At 41.0% G+C, this 20,737-nt stretch overlaps 1 protein-coding gene across 2 annotated transcripts in view; it reads right to left on the reverse strand.

Moving 5' to 3' along the window:
• UBE3D (ubiquitin protein ligase E3D) overlaps positions 1–20,737 on the reverse strand; it is a 297,731-nt gene that overhangs the window by 184,084 nt on the left and 92,910 nt on the right. For both annotated transcript variants that reach the window (XM_040350019.1, XM_040350017.1), the window contains exon 4: positions 3,120–3,345. In XM_040350019.1, the coding sequence (XP_040205953.1) occupies positions 3,120–3,345 (226 nt within the window). The remainder of the gene's footprint in view (positions 1–3,119; positions 3,346–20,737) is intronic.

A 20,737-nucleotide genomic window follows, 5' to 3' on the forward strand; every position in this document is an offset into this window, starting at 1 on the left:
TCCCCTCTGTTTACACCCAGAGGAGGAGGGGCCTGCTCGCTGCTATCTGCTGACCTATTTTTTTTTTTTTAGTTTTAGGAAGTCGGCAGCGGGCCTGTAACCGCCAATCGACGGCCACCGCTGCCGACATCCTCCACTCTGGAAAAAAAACGTCCCCTGACTGCTGCGCGCCCTGCCTCTGCCTACAAGCCCCAGAATGCAGCGCGGGCCGGTAACTGCCGGCCCGCACTGCATTCTGGGGTTTGTAGGCAGAGGCAGGGCGCGCAGCAGTCAGGGGATGTTTTCTTTACAGTGGAGGATGTCGGCAGCGGCGGCCGCCGATTGGCTGTTACCGGCCCGCTCTGCATTCTGGGGATTGTAGGCAGAGGTGGGGCAGCAGCAGCACGGCAGGGCCAGAGACGAATAGAGTCTTGTGCTAGGCTGGTGGGCATTGATGAGTGAATGACATTGGGCTGTACTGGTTGGCACTGAGGTGATGGACTGGTTGGCACTGAGGTGATGCACTGGTTGGCACTGAGGTAATGCACTGGTTGGCACTGAGGTAATGCACTGGTTGGCACTGAGGTGATGCACTGGTTGGCACTGAGGTGATGCACTGCAATTATCTCCTCCCCACCCTAGGTTTTTTGAGATGAGGGGAAAAAAAAAATCGGCCTAAAATATCGGCCGCAAAAATCAGCAACACATATCAGCCATCGGCCATCGACCGCCCCGATTTCCAAATATCGGCATCGGCCAGAGAAAAACCCATATCGGTCGACCTCTACTTCCAAGTACAAGAAATGCATAATTACATTAGACCCACCTGGACCCATGCAAGTATGCAATTAAGATCATGCCTGGAGTACAGCTTTAAAGGCTAAGTTCACTTTTTTTTTTCTTCTAAATTCCAGATCCCTTATGTGCCACTATAGCATTCATGTACTTTTTTTGTCTTTTCTGTCTTACATACTTACAGACTATAGGTCATGACACAGAAAGGAGTTGACCAGCTGTCCTCATTAGCACACACCCTGCATCATCTACCCTCCCATTCCCAGCTGCACATTTTTAAATGAAATGCAATCAATCACCTCCCCCCAGTCAGTCCGTCCCCAGTTAGAATCACTCCCTAGGGAACACATTTAACCCTTTGATCACCCCCTAATGATAAACCCTTCCCTGACAGTCACATTTCTACAGTAATGAGTGCATATTTATAGCACTGTTCTCTGTATAAATGTGAATGGTCCCAAAATAGTGTCAAAAGTGTCCGATCTGTCCGTCGCAATATCGCAGTCCTGACAAAAATAGATAAAGCAGATAACCGCCATTACTAGTAAAAAAAAATTATAAAAATAAAATGTCAAAGCTATCCCCTATTTTGTAGGCGCTATAACTTTTGTGCAAACCAATCAATATACACAGAGATTTTTTTTTACCAAAAATATGTAGAAGAAAACGTATCGGCTTAAACTGAGAAGAATTTTTTTTTTTTAATGGGATATTTATTATAGCAAAAAGTGAAATTTTTTTTTTTTTTTTTTAAATTGTTTAGATTATCAAATGCCACCAAAAGAAAAAAGCTCTATTTGCGGGGGGAAAAGGATGTCAATTTGGTTGGGAGCCACGTTGCACGATCCCGCAATTGTCATTCAAAGCGTGAGAGTGCCAAAAGCTGAAAATTGGCCTGGGCAGGAAGGGGGTGAAAATGCCCGGTATTGAAGTGGTTATATATATATATATATATTTTTTTATAGAATTGTACATACAAATCCTAAAACATTGTACCTGATGGGATTATGGACAATACAGCACTAGGGGAAAAAACTATTGATGGCAATGGGACAAACATACTGTAACCTGGGTGAGTTGGACCAATACTAATAGCTTTTGCTCGTCTTTTTAATCGGCTGGCATATGCTATGTCCAAAATGTGTGTTTGCTTCTGTTTTTGGTGTGTTTTTAACAATTAATGGTACTGAAAATGCAACTAATAATTTTAGGTGTATAAAGGTGGCCATACACTATACAATTTGATTGTACAATCTCCTTTATATCTGTCATCAATTATGTAGTGCAATGGCCTGCCTGATTGGATATAGAGTGATTGGCTGGATAGGCGTTTCCTTCTATTATAAAAATTTGGTAAATCTAAAGGAGACTTTGACAGTGGACGGGAGGTTTTAAGTGTTCCCCTTTGCATCAGGGTTTGCAGACTTCCTCCTTGCACTGTAAGGGGGGAATCCTGCAGACTCTAATGTAAGGGGGAACTCTGTGGAGGTTGGTATTTATTAGCTTTTACAAGTTTCCCAAGTTGTGTTTATTTTTTTTTATTGTATATACAGTAAGTGGATTTCCATCGATATGACAAAAAAGGAAAAAAAAATAAAAAAAAACTTACACTAAATCACAATCAGAAATGTATATGAATTATTAACCAAACTATACTTATTCATGTATATTTTGGGTGCTTTTGAGTTAGTCTGCATAAAACGTCCACTTGTCTAAATAGCAGTTTTCCAACATCAGATGTTAAAATTCTAATTCCTAAACCTGTCTATGCACACCAAGGAAAGATTATTACCTTCTGCCTTCTTGGACAGACAAATCATCTGCCATGGTTGTGTAAAGTGGAACAAGCAAAGGAAGAATGAGGCAACAAAATGGCAGACTTTGAGCAAGGTTTCAGCATCACCAGATTGATGTCCCCTTTAATGCAACCTATCAGAAAAAGTATTGAGGGTCACAAGGCAATTAAAAAAGGTTTGTTCCTTTTAGGTATGTGTGATTAGGAGAAGAAACTAACTAAAGGCCAAAAGGTCATTGTAATAAATCAAGAAACAAATTATTCCTTCTCTAGTTAAACAGATGAACAGAATGGTAGCAGCAGGATTGACTATAAACTTTGACTCCTACAGTAAGATATAATATTATTAAATGCAATATACTCAGAAAAAATTAATAACCCACTTCAAGTCACTCACAAACCACAATTTGATAAGAGGACTTGGAAACAGTAGCTGAGAAAGATTAAAAGCCCCCTTTCTGTCTGAAATAAACCTCATTTGAGATAATAAAGTTATACTGGGCAATATAAATGTACCAATTAGTTGATATCATTAACACTAATAACTTACTGAGACATTAGCATCAACTGGATGAGGAACAGCTGACATCTCATTAGTCTCTCCAGGGGGGTCTGAGATATTTGCTTTATTCACCAAAAGGAACGTGTCTCCCAGAAAGCAGTCGTTAACCTTGGGCAAGCATCGTCGATTGGCAAAGGGATCAGGGTGGCAGCACCATTCTTCAACCAAAGAGCTCCAGTTTTCAGTGGGCAAAGGAAGTACTCGGAGGAACTGCCTGGAATAGATTCAGGGAAATGCAGTCAATACTTCATCACACACAAAGAAACCATTATGAAGCTAGTCAAATACAGCACTAGAATAGGTATACTGATTAACGTAAAGTAAAGCACCTGATTTTTTTTTTGTTCAGAAAAATAAATCATACAATTCATAATCAGTTGATTTTTCCATCAACCTTATTACATTGCTCCAGACTTTATGCTTATCTAAGGATATTATTTTCATAAAGAATTAGTTTTTTTTATTTCCCATACATACAGTATGATATACATAAAGCCATGTAAAAAAAAAAAAAAAAATATCTGAAAATTTACATTTTCAACATATTCTAATTGAACAAAAATGCAGGTTTGACACACGAAAAAAAAATAAATAAAAAAAAAAAAAAAAAAAAAAAAAGGTACAATTACCATCGAACTACATTTACCACCACTTCAAATCCATGAACTTAAAATCTGGTCTGAATTAGGAGTCAATGATTAGAACATATTTAGGGAGGTGGAGGCTATCATAAAAAACTTTAGATACTGGGGACTTTTTTTTTTTTGTGTTTGGTACCATCATGCCAAGATCTAGAGATTTCTCCAAGGCCATCAGAAAAAAGATTTTGGGTAGTAAAAAGTCTAGAAAAGGATTTAACCCCTTCAAACTGACCATACACAAATAAGCGGCACCACGGTCATTAAGCCGCAATTTTCTTTGTTTTGTTAAAATTAAAACCGCCTGTAAACGAAGCACGAGTTACCGTGTTTAGCAGCATTTACTGACAGTTAGCGTTTCAAATGCACCTGAACATCAGTCCTGAATGCTTTTTTTTTTTTCTTTGCGTTTTCAATAAATGCTTTTGAACTCAACTGCTTAAAAACTACTATAACGACCCTGTATACATGTTCTGATAAGATATCAGAGGAGAGTTCAGGGGCAGCTGAAAAAAAATGCCCAACTTCTCCTAAACTTCCGTTTACCAGCATGCATGCATTTTGATGATATATATTCGGTGCATGGGTAAAGAGCATATGCTTGTTTTTTTTTTTTTTGTGTGTTCTAAAGTGATTGTAAACAATCCCCATGTAAAAAAACTGCCTTCATTCTAAAATTGAAATGAAAGGCAAAACAATTGTGTATAGATATAAAAAAAAAACATTCTAAAATACCTTCCCACCCCTTACCTGAGCCCCGAATTTCCTGTAGCGTTTTTTCTTTTTTAATGGATAAAAAAACACTAAAAACACTGGCGCCAGTGTTTTTGAGAATTTTTCTGCGTTTTTAGCATTTTTTCCCGCCGAAACTTTGAATGCAAATTTTGTGCGTTCAGAAAAAAGCCAATAAACTCCAAAGCTCATTAACACTAAAAAACGCCCATGTGTGCATGGGCACATAGGCCAACATAGGGCTCAGTTTATGGGCTTTTAAAAAAAATGCCAAAACGCCAATAAGTTTATCAGCTTCTGTGTGCATGGAGCCTAATACCTTAATTAGGTTTTTGTACCTTCAGCAACTTTAAAAGTACAGTTTAAGTACTACCATAAAGTGTTTAGTCTGTGAGATCCATATTAATCACATTGTACCATGGATACAAGCTGTAACATATATTTGTATCTGTCATGCACTGATCCAAATTTAACCTTTGCTGATTAAAGCCAGTTGTGCATTTGTAGTGTGACCATTGTGCATAGATATTGTAGATATTGTGAGCGGGTTGAATCGAGATCACGACCAGAACAAAAACCACATACACGGCTAGAAATTTCTAGAAATCTTTCCTTTTACCATAAATAAGGATGCAGTACTTAGTGTTTTAGTTCTCATGCCTAATAAGGATTTCATCTTATTATGTAAGATACTGTATATAAAGTATCAAGCCAATGACCACTGTGGGGAACAGCTCCGGCGTCAAACTAGCATTTTGCTTGGACGCCGGAGCGGTTCCCCACAGTGGTCATTGCATTGGCTTGATCAATACATCGTAATCCATCTTAAACTACTCTCCTCATGTTGAAGGATCTGGGCAGTCGGCTTTAGTATTACCGAGTTGTGATTTACTTTCGGGAGGGGCCAAGTCACTGCCTATTATCAGCTATAGGAAAGTGCAGATCAGCATATCCAGGACACAGCTTCGTTATTTTTTTCTTCCTTGGTTTTAACCCTTTATGGAATGTGATGCATAAAGATTTTTTTCTAAATATACACATGACTGATTTTTCTACACACCCCTGAAGGAGATTGGATTCTCCGAGACGTTGGGTGATTCATCAAAAAATATATATCTTTCATTGTGGTTATTTTTTTTATATAAACTCACATGCTGTACTGTATAAATTCCATGTATGCACAATTTCATCTAATTCTTTATTACTATGTTTGAATCTTATAATAAATGACATTAGGGGTGCAACGGATCAAAAAACTCACGGTTCAGATCGTTCCTCGGATCAGGAGTCACGGATTGGATAATTTTTCGGATCGGCAAAAAAAATAAAAAATTCTCCCCCACTGTAATATCCACATCTCCCCCCCCCCATTGTAATATCCACATCTCCCCCCCCCCACTGTAATATCCACATCTCCCCCACTGCAGTGGCGTCACTAGGGTTGGTGTCACCCGGCAGACACCCCCCTCCCACCAACTATAGACCCCCCTCAGTTAAGAACCCCCTCGGTGCAGACACCCCCCCCAGGTAGTAACAGGCAGACACCCCCCCAGGTAGTAACAGGCAGACAACCCCCCAGGTAGTACAGGCAGACAAGCCCCCCCCCCCAGGTAGTGCAGACAGACCCCCCCAGGTAGTACTCCCAGCGGTGTGTCCCACGAGTGCTGGCTCCTCCTCCTCTGTGGGTGTAAACAGAAAGGAGGGCTGCCGCCGGGTGTATCAAGATGGCTGCGTCTCCGGAGCTAGGCCGAAGCTGCGGTCTTTCCTAATGTTATGGGCACGGCTTCGGCCTAGTTCCGGGTCACAGTGTGTGCCGATCCGAATGGGGTGACCCGTTCGGATCATGGATCAACTGTGATCCATTGCACCACTAAATGACATATATGTTTGCAATACTTGTTTACACGTGAGTGCCTTAAAAGTCCACTCAGGGGATATATCTTCCTTCTTGTCGAAAAAGTTTAAGAACAACGCATTGTAAAATCATGAGAAATCCATCCCCAGCCATTCTACTTGTTACTTGGCTCCTTTGTGTTTAAAATATATTTATAGAATTTTTTTTAGAAAAAGACACAACATTACATAACATGACATTCAAGGATTTCTAGAAATTCATCCTGCTCTTTAAAATGTTCTCGTCATTGCAGTTAAAAAAACAAAATGTCAATTTTGACCCCCGCCCCTATGAACTAGAAAATCCAACGAACATTCTTAAAATTTATATTAAAAAAAAAAAAAATTCTACTGATATAAAGCCAGCTTAATTTAAGTTTGTATCTTACTTTTTTGCTTAATTATCCAAAGGAGTCAAGTAACAAGTAGAATGGCTGGAGATGGATTTCTCATGATTTTACAAGGCGTAGTCCTTAAACTTTGATAATTTTTTGTCACATACGTTATAAACAATATCTTACATAAGAAGATGATTACATACGTTATAAACAATATCTCACATAATAAGATGAAATCCTTATTAGGCGTGAAAACTAAAACACTAAGTACTGCATCCTTATTTATGATAAAAGGAAAGATCAAGTGGGCTTTGTCCCTGGGGGGGAAGTGAGGGATAATGTATTGAGAAATTAACTTGTAATGCACAAAGCCAAAAAGGGAAAGAAACCATTATTATTTCAGTCAGTAGATGCCGAAAAGGCTTTGAACAGATTGGACCGGGACTATATGCTTTTGACACTACAACATGTTGGCAGAGGCCCACATATGTATAAGTGGATAGAAGCATTATACTCCAGACCAAAGGCTTAGATACAGGTTTATGGGACCCTGTACCTTATTTATAAAAGGAACGTTTTCTCTACCTAGACTCAAAAGGTATCTTGCTTCTTGCAGAGTTGTCTTCTCAAACAAGTGAACTATGTTAACAGACAAACAATTTCATGCAGTATCTGACAGTCCCTGTCTGAGCAATCTTTCGGCTTTGTTAGTCATCTGTCAGCCGAGACATTTGGACTATCAAGTACATTAAAGAAATTTTTTTTTTTTCACAGAATGACGATCACCTTTTCTCTTCTAAAACGTGAAAATCACAAAACCTCACTAGCTCTAGGTGGAGCTGTAACCAATAACCGCAAAACATATCTCATATATCACTTGTAACATTTATGAAGGTGTTCCCATTCAGGCGTTCTCACTTTAACGGCTTATATTTAAAGAAGGCAGAATCCTGGAGGTAGAGTAGCTAAGAGTTATGACTACCTATAAAAATTCCAGCCATTTAATCAACAGCCCTACATTTTCAACTTGTAAGTACATTGAATTCCAAAAGACACACTTGGCGACAGCGATTTACAGATTCAAGTCATAAATAACTGCAAAAAAAAAAAGTGTGAAAGGAGAATTGGATGATACAACTTGAAGCCTACTCCACAAATTAAACTATAATTGTTCTATAATGCAAATGACATACATCTTTTTTAATAGATTACATTAGGAATAGTAACATGCTTAAATAATACAGTGGGAAAACTGTAATAAATCTCACTTGTTAGACATTGCTTACATTTTATTCTTGTTTGCATTCAGCGAGAAACTTAATCTCAGATGGAGTAAGTCTGCGGTTTGTCAGACTATATGAAACCATGTTAACAGGAGTAACAGAAACCATACAATAGTTTACAACCCTACAAAAGTTTTCAAGCTTAAAGTGATATTAAACCCTTACGGTAGTACTTTTAAGCACTTTCAACAGCCGATTTAGTCACTTACTGAGCATGCAGCTTCTTTATCATTTAACCCTTGCCTATATTACTTGAAGCTGCTGCCATGACCACTGCTCCAGGTTTCCAGTTTCAGGGTGACGCCAGTCTCTTTCTTGCAGCTACATATGGAGCCACCCTTGGATCCAGGAGTTGCATTTTTCTAGGGCCGAAACAACTGATTAATCGACAACTAATCGATTATGAAATTAATCGATTACAATTTTCATAATCGATTAATCGGCCAGTAACATAATGGGGTTAAAAAAAAAACTAAAATTTGCCCTTTATAGTACAAAAAAGCAAATCGCTCCTGTAAATATTACTTTCACTGTCCCACAGTAAAAAAATGAACCCCTAACAGTAGCGATTATTTGCTCTTTTTGTTTTTTTTAACCCCCATTATGTTACTAAACATCTCAGGCCTGGGTCACACCTCTGTGTTTTTTGGTGCTTTTTGCAGAAACACACTACAGTTCATTTCCATGTTTTCCTATGGGACATGTTCCCATCCATGATTTTTTTTCCAGCTGCTGCGTATTTGGAAAGGGCAAGGACTTAATGCAAAACGGTGCTATTTTGTTTTTTTTGGTTCAATATACTTCAATGGAGAAGCTGCAGGAAAGCATGGAATGTGTTTTTGTGGCAAGTTGTGTTTTGTAATCTGTCCAACAACAAATTGTCCCAAAAAATTAAAAAAAAATCATTTTTTTTTGGCTATTATCCGATTAGTCGATTAATCGAAACAATAGTCGGCCAACTAATCGATTATGAAAATAATCGTTAGTTGCAGCCCTACATTTTTCTGTGTGCATCAGACCCACAGCCTAGGATATCAAGGCAGTCCCCCTCAACAGACTGGCTGGAGACTGCACTGTCTACTTTTGTTCTGTGAAGATCAGAAGTTCAGGGAGACAGCAGGAACCTCAGCATTGAAAGTTTAAAATGGCAAGTGCTGGGGTATGAATATTAATGCTCCTTTCACACTGGGCATGGGAGGTGTGATGGTGATATAGAGTCGCGATTTTTAGGATGTGAGCGACCTCGGACGATGCAGCCGAGCTCCGAGTTCCCCCCTGATGGTTGATATAAGCCACCGCTGTAGCGTTGTCCGACTGGATCCTGACCTTGCAACCTCCTTGACCACGAGGAGAGGCAAAGTCTGATCGCCCGAAGTTCCAAGACACTGATCGGTAGACGGGATTCTTCTAGAATCCAACGACCCTGGGCCGACTGGACCCCCCCAGACGCCCCCCAGCCTGTGAGGCTGGCGTCCATCTTAACCACCGTCCACTGAAAGGGGAGAAAGGACTTCCCTGACCGAAGAGTCGGGGATCTCAGCCACCAATTCAGAGAGGCCCTGACCAGGTTGCTGACCTGAATCTGATGATCAGCGACCATTGAGATCTGTTCCACTTGATAGTACTCGAGTGTGGAACTGGGCATACAGTACAGCCTCGAACGAGGCCACCATGAGGCCCAGAACTCGCATGCAAAATCAGAGAGACGACCATTTGTGGGACGTCAAAATTCTCACAGCAGACTGGAGCGTCTGCAATCTTTCCAGGGGTAGAAAGACCCTCGCTTCCGAGGAGTCCAGAATCAACCCCAGATATTCCAAATGCTGAGTCGGAACCAGGACCGAATTCTGAACGTTCAACACTAGGGGAGCAACGAATCAAAAAACTCACGGATCGGATTGATCCTCGGATCAGGAGTCACGGATCGGATCATTTTCGGATCAGCAAAAAAAAAAAAAAGATTTATGAAAAAAAGTCTGGGCTCTAGCTCGGCCAATGGTTCTATATGGTAGAGTCCCCATCCTTCATAGCGGTGCTCACTTTTCCCCCTCAAGCTCCACACGTTCATCCTGATTCCCAGAGCGCCGCCAAGACAGCCAGCCAATCCGGGCAGCCTTCCAATCAGAGAGGGCGCTCATCACGCAGGCCAATCAGGTGCAGAGATGGGACATCCCATCCAACCAATCACAGCCGATCTGTGATTGGTTGGGGTGGAGCAAGATGGCCGCCGCTCTGGAGCTAGGCCGAAGCCGGGGACTTTCCTACGGCCGAGGCTCCGGAGCGCTCCGCGGATCGCGTGGTGTGCCGATCCGAACGGGGTGACCCGTTCGGATTACGGATCAGTGACGATCTGTTGCACCCCTAATCAAGAACCATGTCCACTATACAAAACATGGGAAGATATTCGCCTGCTTTGTGGACTTTAAGAAGGCATTTGACTCAGTGTTGCACCCAGGCCTGTTCCTCAAACTATTGGAGAGCGGAATAGGAGGGAAAACATACGTCATCAAGAGTTCATACACTGAGAACAGCTGCAGCGTAAAGGTGAATGGGAAAAGAACTGAACATTTCCAGCAGGCCGAGGAGTCAGACAGGGCTGCAGCCTAAGTCCAACCCTCTTCAACATCTACATCAATGAACTGGCTGCAGCTCTGGAATCCTCCCCAGCACCAGGACTGACTCTACATGACACTGAGGTGAAGTTCCTGCTGTATGCGGATGACCTCCTACTTCTGTCACCAACAGAGAAAGGCCTACAAGACAGCCTGGAAGTGCTGGAGAAATACAGTGCCACATGGGCACTACCAATGAACTCGAGCAAAACAAAAACCATGGTGTTCCAAAAGAAAAATACAAAACAAAGAGCCCTTCCTTCACAATAAACAACTGCACAGTGGATGAAACTAACAGCTACACATACCTCGGCCTAGACATTACCCAATCAGGAAGTTTTAAACCAGCCATAGAGGCACTAAAAGACAAGGCATACAGAGCCTACTATGCCATCAGGAGACGGCTGTACCACCTAAAACCACCCGTGAGAGTCTGTCTCAGAATATTTGATAGCGTCATCGCCCCAATTCTTCTTTATGGCAGTGAAGTTTGGGGTCCTGTCACCTACCCAGACCAATCCAAATGGGACCCCAGCCCAACAGAAAAATTCCATCTGGAATTCTGCAAGCACCTCCTCCAAGTCCATCGGAGCACCTCCAACAGTGCTTGCCGGTCCGAGTTGGGCAGATTTCCCTTACTTCTCGCAGTACAGAAGAGGGCGCTATCATACTGGAACCACCTACAAAACAGCAGTCCCAACTCATACCACCATAAAGCCTTACTGGACAGTAAGGCCCAGGCCGTGTGGCCTGCAAGAACTCATCAACACCTGGTATATCCCAAACTCTCAACAATGCGGCCTGATAAAATCTCAAATAAAAAACATAATGGATAACTCCAAAGAAAAACATGTTGGAAAATGGAGATACGAAATAACAAACTCCAAAAAACTAACGATTTACCAGTCACTGCAGAGAGACTACAACCTGGCCCCGTACCTGGAGGTGTTACAAGACCCCAAAGACAGACAGACAATGAGCCTGTACAGACTGAGCGCCCACAGCCTGGAAATGGAATTAGGATGGCACAGACAGACCTACAAGCCCAGGGAGAGTAGACACTGCCAGCAATGTGACCAGGGGTCCCGGAGGATGAGGAACACTTCCTGCTACATTGCCCCAAGTACTCATCCCGGACTTCAATTCTACAGAAGAGAAGAGGAAACTCCTACTGGGAGAAGAGGAGCCAATGGTGAAGATAGCTGCCCAATACGTGACAGCGTGTCACAGACTGAGAGGGACATGAAAAACTGAGGACTTAAAAATCCTTTCACAGACTTATGTCCATTCCCCATTATATTACCCCCCCTTCCCCTTTTTCTTATACAAACTCAACTGCTTTGGCAATGCCAACATGTATTTGGTCCTGCCAATAAAGCTTATTTGAATTGAATTGAGAGAGAGGGGGAGGAGAGAGAGAGAGGGGGAGGAGAGAGAGAGAGAGAGAGAGAGAGAGAGAGAGAGAGAGAGAGAGAGAGAGAGAGAGAGAGAGAGAGAGAGAGAGAGAGAGAGAGAGAGAGAGAGGGAGGGAGGGAGAGAGAGAGAGAGAGAGAGAGGGAGAGAGAGAGAGAGAGGGAGAGGCAGAGAGGGGGGGGGGGGGGAGAGAGAGAGAGAGAGAGAGAGAGAGAGAGAGAGAGAGAGAGGGGGGGGGGGAGAGGAGAGAAAAGAAAGAGAAAGAGAGACACGGAAATGGCCATGAACGCCGCAACATGCACATAAACACGGCATGTCAAAGTATATATGCTTGTCATCCTATTTCCACCATTTCTATACCTATAAATATAATGTTTAGACGCGTTATAATTTTCTCAGTATTTCCATTTTTCCGACCCTCTTCTTCCAAATATGTTGCTTGCATTGGAATGCCTACAGTACAGTATACAAGTGACTAACCTCAATGCAAATGCACAGTAAAGCTTACAACTGTCTCAGGAGAGATGCACAGCGTATGTAGAGAAACAGAGGATGGTATTTCATATAACAAGATTCAATAAAAAAAAAAAGTATGGGGTAATTTAAAAAATATTTAGATAGTCTGCATGATATGTAGCAGTAAGAACAGCTATGTTTTCCTCTTAGACGGGGTTACTGATGTACACGTGTCTGTGGTTGGCTAGAAAGCCTCCTATGGGAACCATTACATAAAACAGAAAACTTGGGACAGGCAAGTATGTATATAACAATGGCTGAATAAATGTAAAGGCAGGATGTAAGCGAAGTAATGTTACCATGAATTATATAGGCTGGAAATAGAAGTGGCACAGTGCATTCATTCTGAAGCAAGTATATTAAAAGAACTGGGCAGTTAAATTGTTATGACAATGTATCATTACTAGGGCTGCAACTACCAATTATTTTCATAATCGATTCGTTGGCCGATTGTTTTGATTAATCGGTTAATAACCTTAAATAAAACAAGGTGGCCATACAACGTCTTCCTTCAAAAAAATTATAATTTTAAGAACATTCGTTCAACTTTCTCATTGTCAGTGGGGTCAAATCAATGTTCATTTTCAACCACAGTGATGGGGAAGTTTAGAAATAATAGAAAACTTCTTAGTCAAAGGAAATTTCAGACAGTGTATGTACTGTAGATTTCTTTCAGAAATGACATTCAAGGCCGGGTTCACACCTATGCGAATTGAGCTGGTTCACATATCTCTGCAGCGGATCCGGTGCGGTGTGTCAGAAAAAAATGTGCTTTTTTTGGTGCGTTTCAGGTTCGATTTCAGCCCAAAATTGGTGTGAACCAGCTTTAAAACTGAATGTTAAAAAGCAAGTGAACATTTTTCGTATTCATATAACATTAACAGTAGTGATTATTTGCTATTTTTGTACTATAAAAGGGGCTAATTTTCATTTTTTTAACCCATTTTGTTACTGGCCGATTAATCCAGGGCTGTGGAGTCGGTAGATAAATGTTCCGACTCCGACTCCTCAGTTTTATGTACTTCCGACTCCGACTCCTCTGTATTAATATGCGAATGTATTTTATACATTCCTTGAGGGAAAGAAACGCAACCTACCACAGGACTACTGGCTGGGAAGCCAACAGTCTACTGTATTGCACAGTTTAAGCAAAAGACAAACACAATGAAAACAATCAAGTGACTGGATAGTAGCAGCAGGCTTAAACATCAGGAACATGATCTTTAACAGTTCAAAAATACAAACCACATTATTTGGTTGTTTTAGAACAAAAACAAAGCTTATCTATAATGAACCAAAAACAAAATCTGCAAAACCTAGAAATGGTTTCTAGTCATCTTGAAATGTAGTTCTAGGCTTAGCAAATGCAAATCAATTCAATGTAGAGTTCTAAGGAAGAGAATTGCCTCTGCCAGATCCTCTTTCATAGAGGCTCTTAAGTCAGACTTTATTATTTTTAGGGCTGAAAATAATCTTTCGACACTGACTTGGGTGGGTGGCATTGCAGTAACTATTCTGGCCACATCACTAACGATCTCTGGATAAACAAGGATGGCTTCTTCAACAGTAAGTTTTGATGAGCGATCATACTTTTCAACTTCTTTTAGTGCTTTATAAAACTCCTGTTGGAATTTTTTTATTTGGACACTTACTGGTTCTCTAACATGCGTTCCCTGTAAAAGCAGAACACAACACTATGGAAAGTATAAGTATTGCAGCTCCTAATTGTGCGTTGCGTGCCATATAGTGAAGCACATGAAAAGCATGCTTCTTCACGGTCACTTAACGTGTTCGTTTTGCGGTTACGTGAGGCACTGCATGCATTGCTCTTTATTCTTACAGTAGAGAAGTCATTAATTATAACTTTTTGTGAATTGGGACATTTAAACTTGCTTTTTTTTTTTTTTAATTCCAATCTAAATTTAGTAGGAGTCGGAGTCGGAGTCGGTGCATTGTTTGCCGACTCCAGGTACCCAAAATTTCCCCCGACTCCGACTCCTCGACTCCGACTCCACAGCCCTGGATTAATCGATTATGAAAATTTCATAATCGATTAATCGCTTTTTTGCAGACACAGACTGAAGTTCTTTAGCTAGCTTTGATCTATTTATGGCTGACGGTCAGAAAGTCTTGTATGCCCACACTTGAAGTACCACCACTGTGCCTTAAGAAAAAAAACACCTAACTAACCTGCTGCCACTTAAATGATGTAGAAATGCGATTGTATTTTTTACCTCTATCCCAGTGATGGCGAACCTTGGCACCCCAGATGTTTTGGAACTACATTTCCCATGATACTCAACTACACTGCAGAGTGCATGAGCATCATGGGAAATGTAGTTCCAAAACATCTGGGGTGCCAAGGTTCGCCATCACTGGTATATCCAAACTCAATAGTGAAAAAATAAGTGGCACTAAATTACACTCATGTGTATGGAACTCCAATGAAGTGCTTTGATCTATGCTGAGCTTGTAAACCTTTGAAATAAAACATTAACAAAGCATAGCCTTGTATAATGTGTATTTGCCTCAGTCCAAAGGACTTGGTGTATTTGCCTCAGTCCAAAGGACTTGGTGTGATTTCTGTCTGCTCTCTCTTTCCTCTGATATTTGCATGTCTGACAGTTTCCCCAGACACTAGGCAATCCATGGCCCTGCCTCACATGAGCACACAGCATGTGATTGACAGCCTCAGTGGTGCATGTTTTCCTATGAGACTGTACATTTGGGGGGATGGGTAAATTCCCACCACTTAGATTACACTCAGCTCACTTCTCTGTGCAGTGTGTGACATCTCCACCTCCTGGAAGCTGAGAGATCTGTGCAATTTAAAAGGCAGTGGAGTAGAGAAGGCTGCAGTTAAACTGGTACATATTTTATAGGAAGATTTAAAGTGATATTAAACCCAAAATAAAAAACATTATATTGCAACTTACCAATTCTGAGATGTAATTCGTTTTAGGCTCCATGCACACTATAAAAGCTAACAAGTGTAAATGTCAAAAAAACAATGGATGAGAAATGCGGATAACAGCATTTTTGTGCATGCTTCTAGTAGCATTTTAGTAGCTTTAAGCCCTGGTTCACACTGGTGCGATTTGACATGTGAAATCGGTGGCATTTGCCGACAATGGCACCATCCTAATCAGTGCATCTGCGGCACTGCATTGATTTCAAAAAGCAGTTTCTGTACTACTTTTTGAGATTTTGGCTCACGATTTACATTGAAATTTGGGCAGAAACCTGCACAGATGTCTCTGTAATCACGGCCAAAATCAGGATTGACAAGCAGGAGTGAAATCGTGCGAGTTTGGGGGGCGTGGCTTGCGGCTGATGGAGTAAGCAGCGCGGTGTGTCAGCTCCGCCGAAAATCCTGGCTAATACCCTAACTTGCACCGGAAGATTCCTCACAGCTTCACCGATTCAGCTGTGCTTTGTATCCGGCGTCGGATATGTCCCTCAAGGGGGGCAGAGATTATCACACAGCAGCAGAACATGGAGGTCAAGATGGCGCCCGGACACAGCGCTCAGCCAAGGAGGCGGCCATATAGCTGTTCAGCGGCTCCCAGGGGAAGAACAACCTGCCTAAGACACCCTCCCTTCTCCTGGAATCTAATGACCAGGAACCTCTCCCACTAGATCCGGAGGCTACAATGACAGAGGACACAGAGCCTGCCTAACCCTGGGACACAGCGAGTACACCAGCCCCTGATAACACTGCCAGGGCACAGGCTGACCAGGTACTGCAGGCCCAAGAAATCGTGCGAGTTCAGCTGTACTTGCACGGCTTCATTCCCGCAGCCCAGTATGAACCTGGGCTTAGGAGCATTAGCATTTTATTGGTGTTTTTGTAGTACTTGAAAAAAAAAAAGCTCAAAATTAAGCTGTTCGTAGTATTTTAGTAGCAGCTAGGAGCATTGAGCATATTTTTTGGCTGGAAAAATGCTCCAAGAAACTCTACAAAAACATTTTTGTGCATGGACACCTAGTATTACACAATTTAGCTTCTAAGAGCAGAAACAAATGCTAATAGATGTGAAGCAGGCCTTAAAGTATAATTAACGTTTTTTTTAAAGTTTTGGATAGAGTGGAGAAGGATTCAAACAGGTTCTTTTTTTATTGCGGACTGTGCCTCCCATTTAGGAGATTCACACTCTTTATTTGTCCCATTTACTATTTATCATTGAAAGTGAAAGTAAAAGAAAAGCCCATATTTTGGGTTGTCCCCAGAAAGTAATAGAGGGAAAATCCTCCAATAGGGATGTTAGTTTTAATTTAATATCACTTCCTGTTTGGCTATACAGCCAGAATCTCCCGTTTACACAGCGGCCTCTGTAATAGAAGTCCCGTCTCCTGGGTCGGCATTGTACCAATGTTCTATCTATCATTGAAGCCAGTCCAAGAGGCGGGACTTTGTATTAAAGAAGCTGCCAAGTAAACAGGAGATTCTCGCTGTATGTAATCTGACGGTGCTCATCCTACCCCCCTCCCTGAGATGGGCATTGATCAGGCTGCATTCATGGCAATGGGGAGGCTGCAGATGGGCATTGATGGGCAATTTTGAGGCTGCAGATGGGCATTGATCAGGCTACGTTCACGGCAATGGGGAGGCTGCAGATGGGCATTGATCAGGCTACGTTCACGGCAATGAGGAGGCTGCAGATGGGCATTGATGGGCACTGATCCTTATTTTGCTTCAAAGTTCTTTATTTAAAACGTTGTTTTTTTTCCTGAAACCTCCCTCTTAAAATGAAGGTGCGTGTTATATGACGATAAATACGGTACTTACTCCATCCAAAATGGGAAAAAAAAAGTTTTAGTTCCAATTTTTAACTGGTGATGCAGCATGCAAGTCTCTTGTTTAGGGCAACAACTAACGATTATTTTCATAATCGATTAGTTGGCCGATTATTGTTTCGATTAATCGGATAATAGTCTTGAAAAAAAAAAATATATATATATATATATATATATATATATATATATATATATTATATATATATATATATTAGAATTTTAAAAACATTTTGGGCCAATTTGTTGTTGGGCAGATTACAAAACACAAATTGCCGCAAAAAAACATTACATGCTTTTCTGCAGTTTCTCCATTGAAGTATATTGAACCAAAAAAAACTAAATAGCACAGTTTTGCATTAAAAAGTCCTTGCCCTTTCCAAATACGCAGCAGCTGTGTTTCTGCAAAAAGCACCAAAAAACAGAGGTGTGACCCAGGTCTGAGATGTTTAGTAACATAATGGGGTTAAAAAAACAAAAATAAGTACAAAAAGAGAAAATATTCGCTACTGTAAGGGGTTCATTTTTTTACTGTGGGACAGTGAAAGTAATATTTACAGTAGCGAGTTGCATTTTTGTACTACAAAGGGATCATTTTATTTTTTTAACCCCATTATGTTACTGGCCGATTAATCGATTATGAAAATTGTAATCGATTAATCGATTAGTTGTTTTGGCCCTACTCTTGTTTTCCAACAGAACATCATCTCCTGCAAATGTAGCAGGTTGAGTGTTGAGTAAAAACATTTAACACAGAGAGCTGCTTACAATGATCATCTTTATTTCATTTAAAATCTTTATATAAAAAAAAAAAAAAATACTGTAACTTTTTTGTGCAACTGTAGTGTGAAATGGAATTTGTGTATTTAAATCTGCTATTCCATCTAACACTTCCCTCCCCCCAGACTTAAAGCGGGGGTTCCAACCACAATTAGTATTTTTTAAATGTATGTCCTTTCATCATGCGTTTTTATAATATAAATCCGGTCACTTACTATTTTACAATTCGCCACCGATCCGCATAGTTATTTTAAAAATATAGTTTATATGTCCACACCGTTGTCATTTTGCTTGTGGGCATTGTGAAGCCCACAAGCACTTAATTCCTGGAAGTCTTGGATGGGGAGTGGTAATCGGGTAGCCCACTGCATACTGGGAAATGATGACACACATTTCCCAGGAGCATTAGAGGGAGATGATGTCAGAATCCTAGGTGATTCCAAAGGCAGATTTCGTGGGACCGCATAGCAACAGGCATTTCCAGATGAGTAAAAATGTTTTATTTTTTTTCTTTATTTCTTTTTTAGGTCTAATGAGCACAATAATTGAAAAAAAAATTTTTTGGGATGGAAACTCCACTTTAAAATGCTGTTGTCCAAAGGTGTCCCTGTGCTCCTTCATCCAGAGAGGGGGTACTCTAATACAGGTGGTGCGTTACTGGCCAGATTACCAGGTAAACACAAAGGAAAAAGAAAATGAATGCAGCCAGCAAATAGAAGGATTGAAAAGCTGCAATATAATAAATGTTTGCTTTTGGGTTTAATACCGCTGTATTGCTCTTTCCATGTACACCTAAATCCTTTTTGCAAGTTCTAAATTGATCCGAGAGGGTGCTATGGTGCCTTAACCACTTAAGGACCGCCTCCTGCACATATACGTCGGCAGAATGGCACGGCTGGGCACAAGCACGTACCTGTACGTCCCTTTAAGTGTCCAGCCGTGGGTCGCGGGCGTGCGCCCGCTACCCGGTCCGAAGCTCCGCGGGACCTGCAGACCCGATCGCCGCTGGAGTCCCGCGATCGGTCCCCAGAGCTGAAGAACGATGAGAGCTGTGTGTAAACACAGCTTCCCCGTTCTTCACTGTGGCGCTGTCATTGATCGTGTGTTCACTTATATAGGTCACACTTAACCCCCTCAGCGCCCCCTAGTGGTTAACTCCCAAACTGCAATTGGCATTTTCACAGTAAACAATGCATTTTTATAGCATTTTTTGTTGTGAAAATGCCAATTGTCCCAAAAATGTGTCAAAATTGTCCGATGTGTCCGCCATAATGTCATGGTCACAAAAAAAAATTGCTGATCACCTCCATTAGTAGTAAAAAAAAAAAAATTATAAATAAAAATGCAATACAACTATCCCCTATTTTGTAAACACTATACATTTTGCGCAAACCAATCGATAAACGCTTATTGTGATTCTCGTACGACATCATAAAGAAAAACCGGAAAGGATGTCATGTTTTGTATTTTCAGACGACAACTGTATTGATTAAACGAAAATCATACGATCTGGTAACATTTTTGTGCTTGCACCATGGGATAATAATCGGATGAACTGTCATGATCGGCTATCGAAAGCAGTGTACCAACAATCAGATTATCGCACGGTCGCTTATAAAGCGTTATTTTTTCGGACGAATTTTGGATTGCGTGTACGAGCCATTAGAGCAGAAGGTGCCCCCACTGAAGCACACATGCGCTGCCAGGAGTATAGGAATACAATCAAATGCATCATTAGGCCTCATGCACACTGGGTGTTTAGCACCATGCACGAGAGCCCTGTGTTTCCGTATGGGTGACAATTGACCTCTCCAGCCCCACTGCTGGCAGCCTGAAAACCCTTTGAGAAGCTGAAATCCGCTGGAGTAGGATGGTTCGGCGGTTCTAATGTTTCAGGTTATATGACCCCATGGACAAATGCCTGAAACAGACTTTTTTTTTGAGGCCCTTAACTGTCTATCAGGGTTGTACTGGTTTCCAGCACTGAGCTGAAGTAAGAGATAAGAAGTTATGAAGGTTTAGAGTCTGCTATTGCCATTGACATGCTTGAGATAAGAAAAAGCTATCTGGTAACGATTTAAAGAGTGGAGAATCAAATTATCACAAATGTCCACTCCTCATTGCAACTCATAGCAAAAAAAAAAAATTAAAAACTACTTTTAATAAACGATATTGAGTATATTTTAAAAACTATGGGTGGAAAGTAAATCCAAGTGCTGAAGAGAGAATTACAACATATATTATAAGACATGTAGAAATAAAAATATTATACACATAACACAAAATCTAAAATAAAGATTGAGCATATGATGTGAGTAATGCTATGCTCTCCACTAAGAGGTCATCTTATTGGCCATTTGAGTTCTGCCATGATGCCTCACTGAGGTGACAGGCCTATAACAAGGCAGGTTGAGATAGACACAGATAATGCCTCTCATCCTAATTGAAACTGTCTGTACATGTTTCAAAGATGGAAGATCTTGTAAAACCAGTGAAAAGTCAGAGCAGCTTCCTCTGAAAAACTTTAAGCAGCTCAAACAATGAAAAAACAGACCTGTTAAACCGGAACAAAAGTTGTTAATGTATAACACTTTTTTTTTAGATGCT

This window comes from Rana temporaria, chromosome 4 (assembly GCF_905171775.1).
Source record: "Rana temporaria chromosome 4, aRanTem1.1, whole genome shotgun sequence".
NCBI classification, from domain to species: Eukaryota; Metazoa; Chordata; class Amphibia; order Anura; family Ranidae; genus Rana; species Rana temporaria.